An 8,800-nucleotide genomic window follows, 5' to 3' on the forward strand; every position below is an offset into this window, starting at 1 on the left:
TTTCAATTTTTTTCTTTTAGCTGGAATTCCTTAATGTTTATTTCTGTGTGTATGACAGGAGTTCTTTACCATTATATATTTTTTATTTTGTTAATTCAGGTAAACACAACGCACAGCACAAAGCTTCAACAGCAGCCGTCTTCCACATCCCCACTCTCTAGCCCAAACCAAACAAACTCCGAGCCACGTCCCTTGCCGGCTCCAACAAGGCCCAAAGTCAACAGTATCTTGAACCTGTTTGCCTCCTGGCTGTTTGACGCTGCTCTGGTCCAATGCAAGCTGCAGAATGGGGTTAATCGAGACAGTAGTATGACAGGTATGCCAGCATGTAGTACCTTTTGCCCATTGTCTCCTCTCAGAACGTACCATACTTCCTTCCTGCAAGATTAAACTGCTAGTAGGTGAGCAGGTGAAGGAGGGATGGACGTAGATGCATCTGTGACTTTATTCACCCTACCTGCATAGATGAAATGAATCGTGTTGCCCTTCTGAGCTATATCCGTGCACTGTTATCTAAAATGTATGTATTCATACCCTGCTCTTCACATCTCAATACCTGTTTATAATATCTACGTGATGATGATACACCATTAATGTTGCAGACTAATTCCTGCAAAGGGAAGGGAAGTTAGGCACTGATTTATTTATTTTTCTTTAGTTATGAAAGTCTTGGTCATGTGATGGTGATGGATCAGTTCCACCAAATTTACCAAAATACATGGTGGTCCAATTTAAGTCAAAACTCAGTAGGGTGTCCCTTTTATATTAGATGGTTATGGCAGTGTTGGTTGACTTGACTAGTAAGAATCTTACTGCAGGTCTTGTCAAATCTTACTGCAGGTCTTGTCAAATCTTACTAAAATCTAGGCGTCCGCTCAAAAGTTAGGAGCCAGCAATACCGTACCATTGATATGGTTTACCCCCATAATATGAGCATTCATATTAAATGGCTCTCTGAAGACCTCTCCTTCTCACTGAATTAGTAGCTACACTACACTTTCTATAAGGTCTGATTTTTATGTAACTTATCTGAATTGCTTTGATCAACATTCGCATGGGTACCTTGCAACAATAACTGGCCAGTTCAACGTGCCCTATGCATTTATTCATCCCAAATTTATATAATTAGCACAGTGTGTTGAGAACTGGCCACAGGCAGTCATCCTGTATTGGAAATTAGCTAATAGGTTTAAAGAACAACTGTACTTATACACTAAATATCCATAACCCTCATACCTCCTGAACTAACCTACACTAACACCACACCCCAGCTGCTTACTTAGCCCTGTCGCAGAGCCACATTCTGCTGCACTGTTAGCTCTACTTTGGGCAGAAATCCTCTTCGGGTCTGGCTTGGCCTGTGCACTGAGACCTTGTAGACTTGTATGCTGTCATTCCAGAATGCAGCTCCAGTGCCTGGGTTGGTTCGATACAAGTCTGAGTTTTCATAGCACAGAGTAGGCTGATCCTGAGGGGGTCCAAGTTGGAGTAAACTGTGCCATAGGATATGCTCCAATACAGGGGTAAGCTGTGGTGGTGGGGATAAAGAGCTTCATTATACAGGTGAAACTCGAATAATTAGAATATCGTGCAAAGTTCATTTATTTCACTAATGCAACTTAAAAGGTGAAACTAATATATGAGATAGACTCATTTACATGCAAAGCAAGATAGTTCAAGCCGTGATTTGTCATCATTGTGATGATTATGGCTTACAGCTCATGAAAACCCCAAGAACCCCAAATCCACAACCTCAAAAAAGTAGATTATTACATGCAATCAATAAAACAAGGATTGTACATAGAACAATATTGGACCTCTGAAAAGTACAAGCATGCATATGTACTCAGTACTTGGTTTAGGCCCCTTTTGCAGCACTTACTGCAATTACTTTTGCACGATATTCTAATTATTCGAGTTTCACCTGTATATGCACAGCTGTGCTTTAAAAGCATTCTAAAGAGACACTTCAGGAGTTTAGGTTGTCTTCCTTATTATATTATATTCTGCTCTGAGTTTTCCTAACTTGACCAGGTATAGATCGTATGGATATGGCTGGGAAGGGACCAGTTCATTTCATTAGACCAGTTATACCCCATTAAGTAGACACCATCCTCCATTTTTGTGATTTATTTTTCCATTGTTGTGCCCAGTGTACCCCCAAACTCACACGTCACTGTCACACAACCCCTCCCATCTTTATTTATTTTGTTTTTTCCTTTTTTTTTTTTTATTTTAAAGGAAAAATTAGAGTAAGCCTTCCTTCTTTAAATTGAACTTTACACCATAATTTAAAGTACTTTCTTGTAACTACTTCTGTCCTTTTGATTTCTTTCCATTTTATTTCTGTTATCTTGCAGCATCTTTTATCCAAATTCTCCTTTCTTATAAATCTTGTAAGTAGGAATCTGTAGCTTATCCTCAATTGCAATCATTTTATTCTCAATTTTTTTATTTTATTTTTTTAATATGTCCCGATAACCGCTCGCTTTCTTCCTAACATTGTCGTGGTCTTGTTGCTTTTTTCTTTTATTCCCCGTTTGTTTTATTTTATTTTGCTGAGTATCCATCATTCTCTGTTGCTTTGTGGGGGTAAAAAAACAAAACATTTCATTCCTTGAGTCCTGTCCTGAATGGGAACGATTATTGGTACAGAGACAAACCCAGTCTGTTTCCAATCTTCCCCATTTGTTTCATGTCATGAATTTGAGGAATTTGCACTAACCATGGATATTTAATTTTTTTCGTTTTCATTCCTTTTTAGTTATTTTCATCTTCTCTCTGGATGTACTGTATGATCTATGTGCATGTAGTTCCTTTTATTTCAATAGATATCTTGGTGTAGTATGTTGGTAAAACCTGCATCCAACGTAGGGGCTCATGGGAAAAAATGCATAAAGCTTTTTATCTATTTTTTTTTTTTTTACATTTTTTTTTATTACAGAAAATGCTGTAATAAATGCTAGAGTTGCTATTGTCAACTTGTCGGTTTTCCAGGTGACTAGCATTGCCTAAAATGTGTGGCAGAGATTTTTATTTTGTGTCTGACTTTTTAAATTGTTTTATAGGTTGTTTTTGTTTTTTTTTAATTTAGCTCCCTTCTGTTTTGAAGTAATCCTGTCATATAAATGTGGCATTAGATATGGTACAGTATGTAGCCAAAAGTATGTGGGCACCCTTTTAGATTTTTGAGTTTAGGTGTTTCCAGTGAAGGGTACTATTAAATGCTACAGCATACAAAGACATTTTAGAGAATTGTGCCCTTCCAGCCTTGTGGTAACAGTTTGGGGGAAACAAAAATGGAGGAAAGGAAGCGCCACGACCTTCCTCCCTTTTTTGTTTCATGCTTACACATGTCGGACATCACGGTCCGTACCACTAGGAAGCTGCACACCGCCTCCACCCCCTGCCCATACATAGAATTGTGCGTGTGTGAACACCCTCTTCAGAGTTCGGGACAGTCCCAACAATTTTTCATCTGGTAACAGTTTGGGGAAGCCTCTTTTCTGTTCCAGCATGACTGTGCCCCTGTGTACAAAGCCAGCACCAGCTTTGTGCACATGCAGCACTTCATAGTTACATAGTTAGTCAGGTTGTAAAAAGACACAAGTCCATCGAGTTCAACCTAAGTTGATGCTGTAACAGAAAAGGGCCTTCCCCAAACTGTTACCACAAGGTTGGAAGGGCACAATTCTCTAAAATGTCTTTGTGTACCCTTCACTGGTTTGATAAATTTGTTGTAGACGGGAACCCTGATCTCGACCCTTCGAACATCATGAGGACAAATTGGACTGCAGATTGCTAGCCAGGTACAAATTCAGATACTTCCAAATCTTGTGAAAAAGCGTAGACGCTCTTATAGCTGCCCTGGGGTTTTGGAAATTAATTTCCAAAAAGCTCATATAAGTGTAATGGTCAGGTGTCCATAATTTTTGGGGCATTTAGTGTACTTTGGCTGCCCCAAAACAGGCCAATAAAAGCAGTCAATGGTCTTCTTCATTTTTGGGCTCACACATATGGAGAACCCGGCGAGTGTTTTAACATCATCCAAACTCTGGGTTGGAAAATAAGAAAGGGTCTGCACATATGGCCTCTTTTAAAGGTTACAGGGTTGCTGGATCATTTTCTGTACCCGGTGCCTGACTGTATTTTACCACATTAATGCTCAAAGTGCAGTCAATTGTTAATGCACAGAGAGATTTTAGGACTGACTGCATCTGAGCAGCTTTTCCTCTGCTTTGCCATCCATTTAAGTTACCTAAAACGCCAATAAATAGAACCACCTGACTCTGAATATAATGCATAACAAACGCTACCCTGATGTAGTGTTCAAACGCCTATCCTCACTGATATTTAAAGAAAACATTAAATTGGAACAGTTAAACTTGTGCTAAAACGCTGTCCATTGACATGAACCCTTAGAATGGTAGAGTGAAGTCCAAACTTCACAGACCCAGAAAGCACCAAAGCTATTGAAACAATATGGCAGCCCAGGTAACAAGCATTTGTAGAGGGACAGGTCAGCAATGACCGCCTCCCTTGGTCAGTCCAGTCAACAGAATTTACTGATGGGTGTAGTTCTGAGGCTCTACTTGATTGGATAGAAGTTTAATGTAAGGTTAGGTAGACCTTGGCCATTTAAAAAAAAAAAATGTTGCTGTTGGTAAATTTTGTTAGTCCGACAGATCTTCCTGGTTTGCTCTGACTGAGATTCATTGACACATCTGTCTGATCTTGACTGTGAACTAGCGGCTTTCATGCTAAAGCAGCAATTCATAGACGCTGCTCTATTAGGTGGTCATCAAAGATCAATAGAAGGGAAAGACTATTGCTATCTGGCAGCCTTTAAAGTGGACCTTTACACTCAAAAATCAAATTCTACCATTGCATCCCTCTATGTATGATGATTAAAAGAGAACTACGGGGTAAGTGATTTTCCCCATAGTTCTTTTAAGGGTCACGGGAGGGCACAAACTAACCTCCTCCTGTGACCCAAAGCTCAATATATAACTGGCGGTATACTGAGACCGCCGCAGCCGGGACAGATCCCGACATTACTGAGATCCACCCAGCTGTGTGAGTGACAGCGGGCTCTGCCTATCTAGAGACAGCGCCAGCTGTGCCCGCCCCCTCACCCGTCCGTTCCTTCAGTCAGCGCTGGAGGATCGGAGAGGGAAGGGGGGAATCCCTGTGGGGAGCGGCGACTGACAGTCACCACTCACTGCAGGGAGATGATCGAGAAGTGAGCAAGGGACGGTATGTGTTCACTCAGTTCCCATATCTATTGAGCCGACGTGTGATAGTTTCATTGTCACACATCGGCTAGAACTATGAGGATGAGTGATTTTCACTCCCCTCATAGTTCTCCTTTTAATAATAACATAGGCATGTCAGGTGCAAAATGCTGTGATTTATGAAATACTTACACTTGCAGAGCATTCACTGCCTGCTTTAAAACATCAAAATTACTTCAGTTTGGCAAAGCAATGCACACTGGGATTGCCTTGTCATCAGCAGAGCATTGCTGGGAAATCTCATCTGTAATCTCACAAGGGATGATGTGCATGGTCACATGTCCTAGTCACATGTGCCAAAGATCCAGGAAGTAAAGGGAGATCTAGTAAGCTGCCCTTAGTAAACATGGGCACTGTCAGACTGGGGAAGAAAAGAGAAACAAGGTATCCAAAGAATACAAAGCCGGCAATTATCTAGAAGTATGTGTTTGTAGATTGTTATTACTAAACATTTCTAAAGGTGTGTTTGTTTGTTATTTTAAGATATGGGTAAAGATCCTGTCTCTGAAGCAATGTCGCGTCAAATGTCCCCTGACCTTGTGCTCTGTTGACCCCCTCTGGTCATGTCACCGTGCATCAGAAATGCAAAATTCCCTTCTGTGTATCGGGTGCAGGTTTTTTTTGGGTTTCAGTGGTGATTTAGTTATGAAAATGTCAGACAGGAAGATTGCTGCATAAATGATCTCTTCAGCAAAAAATACTAATCTGTATGCATGTTATCTTGCTTGATTTTGAGATGACATCAGATGCTTTATGCATGTAATCTTGCTTTGCTTCACATTCAGCCTTCAGTGCCTGCAGTTTTATATTTGTGTTGCTTTTAGTCCTTTGTATGCATTTGAAATGTTTGTTGAACCGATAGATTCTCTTGTAGTCGGGATGGGATTGTTTTTATTTATTACCAAAGTATTGTACAGTCCATACATTACTACAGTACAAACATTACAATCAATACTTTTTTTTAAATGACCAATGTGCTTCAAATACAAGCTCACTTTTAAGGAGCTGAGAACAACTACAGCAAAATTTAGAGGTTTATATGGAAAGTTTTAAAATGTTTTCTGAATGCCTACATATTTTTAGATCGGTGGTGGACACATTAATTTAGAATTCAGGAGCCAGTCAGCCCAGGGTATGGGCCAACAAGCAATTAATCAAAATAAGACTCTAGTGGTGGAGAAAACCATATATTGCATGAGGGATTGTTGTAGGATTCCCTTGTTTTATCTATGTTTTTTTAGGGTATTTTGTGGTATTAGACAAGCGCCATTCTCATACTCCCCAGCCCAGTCCTTTGAATGATGCAGATTTAAAGAGATTAGGTAAGGAGTTTGGTATTTGCAGTGATTTTGTGAGACATTGACTGACAGAGCTGAAGGTCAGGCAAGCAGCCGAATGCACAATTGGGATACATATATGCCAATTGTTTTTATTTTACTGCTCCAAGCTCACTCCCGTGATGGACTACAATCTCAATACAAATTAGTAAACTAAACATGAGATTGTAGTCCATCACAGGAGTGAGCTTGGAGCGGTGGCTACTTTACAACACACACACAGGGACCATGGGGTACAAATGTAGCCCCCCTCCAGAAGGAAGGATGGTGTCGGCACCAATTCAGAGATGATTTGAGGCTCTACAGCCGAGTGATACACAAATAAGATACATTTTTGTTAATAGTTGAATGATTTAATTCCTGAGTTTAGTGTCACTTTAAAGCTTTGTTACTGCTAGTTAAGCAAATGTCCATAGTCTGAGCACAGATTGATGGTTTCCTAGCTGCCACCCGTAGGTAGGCGGCTTCCCCTAGCTGCTGCTTGTAAATGGGCAATTTCCACTAGCTGCCACCCTTAGATTGGTGGCTTCCTCTAGCTCCACCTGCAAATTGGCAATTTCCATCAGCTATCACCCATTGATCACTGGCATCCCCTAACTGACGCCCATAGTTTGGTTGCTTCCCCTAGCTGCTGCCTGTAAATTGGCGATTTCCACTAGTTGTCACCCATAGATTGGTGGGTTTCCCTAGCTGAGGCCCATAGGTTAGTAAGACATGTATTTGCTGACGTTCAGTATTTTCAGCCATGTAAATATGCAAACTTTGTTAAAGGAGAACTATGGGGTAAGTGTTTTTCCCCATAGTTCTCCTACGGGTCACGGGAGGACACAAACTAGCATCCTCCAGTGACCCAAAGCTCAGTATACCGCGAGCTGCAGCTATACTGAGACCGCCGCAGCCGGGACGGATCCCGACATTACTGTGGAGATCCACCCGGCTGTGCGATTGACAGCTGGCTCTGCCTATCTAGAGGCAGAGCCAGCTGTACCTGCCCCTCCCCCGTCCGTTCCGCCAGTCAGCGCTGGAGGATCAGGGAGGGAAGGGGGGAATACCTGCGCAGAGCGGCTACTGAGAGTCACCACTCACTGCAGGGAGATGATCGAGAAGTGAGCGAGCAACGGTATGTGTTCACTCCCCGAGTTATTGAGACAATGTGTGACAGTTTCATTGTCGCGCGTCGGCTGGAACTATAAGGCTGAGTAATTTTCACTCACCTCATAGTTCTCCTTTAAAGGCAAATAACGATCGTTATAGCTTACTGAATTGAGCCTAATGTCTGAATGATTTATTACAAAGAGCTTACTTGGCAAATGTTAAGATTAGTATGAAAGATCTGGCGTTTGGCAATGTATTCATATACAGATATTCTAGTTTCCGTGTAATAGATATTTAAATTATTCATAGCTTTCATCAGATTCAAAGTACAGTCTGACAGCTGTGTGATTTGTAAGAAATGCTGATGTATTTAGGTTAGTGGGTTTTTTTTTATAGCTTAGTTTCCAAGCATTAGTTTAAAGCAAACCTGTAATTTTGTAATGTGCTTTGATAATGGGAACTTCTGTCTGATTTTCTACATACTTCTGTGCTCATCAGGGACTGCATATATGGGCAGCACTTTCCATGCATTCTCTCTATTTACTGGTCCTGCATACTAGGGAGAGTCATTGTGCTTATCCATATGGGTCTTGGCAATGGTGGAGTGAGGTTCCTGCAGAATAAGTCAGATGATTCGGACCTCAGGTCAGGTTGCAGTATATCACTGGTGTGGGCCACTATAAAATCAGGGCCCTTGGGGGTTTTTTTTTTTCTGTTGCATCAACTGTGTCCAGAGACACTTGCTATGCAGTCATGTGAAGTCATGCGTAGCGCAGCTGCAGTCTCCTACTCCCACTGGTTTGTAGAAGCCTCCCTTAACTTTGCCATGGCCTCTAGCAGTCTCCCATAAATTGGCAGCTGCCCTTAGCAGACTCCCTTAAATGGGCACCTATTCTTAGTTGTTGGCTGTCCTTAGTTTTGACTTGTAAATAGTACCCAGCTACCATCTGCAGGTTGGCAGCTGCCCCTGGCTGTCGCCCAGGAGGTTGGTGGCTGGCCCTAGCTGTCGCCCGAGAGGTGGACTGGAAGTTGCCGGCTGCCCCTGGCTGTCGCCCGGGAGGTTGCCGGCTGCCC

General features: G+C 41.8%; 1 protein-coding gene across 1 annotated transcript in view; it reads left to right on the top strand.

Moving 5' to 3' along the window:
* The window catches only part of RALGAPB (Ral GTPase activating protein non-catalytic beta subunit), a 66,267-nt gene that overhangs the window by 22,655 nt on the left and 34,812 nt on the right, over window positions 1-8,800 (top strand). Inside the window, exon 10 of the mRNA XM_018570654.1 lies at window positions 100-316. Coding sequence (XP_018426156.1) covers window positions 100-316 — 217 coding nt within the window. The remainder of the gene's footprint in view (window positions 1-99; window positions 317-8,800) is intronic.

The sequence above is a fragment of the Nanorana parkeri genome, unplaced genomic scaffold (genome assembly GCF_000935625.1).
Source record: "Nanorana parkeri isolate BGI_ZX_2015 unplaced genomic scaffold, ASM93562v1 scaffold1568, whole genome shotgun sequence".
NCBI lineage: Eukaryota > Metazoa > Chordata > Amphibia > Anura > Dicroglossidae > Nanorana > Nanorana parkeri.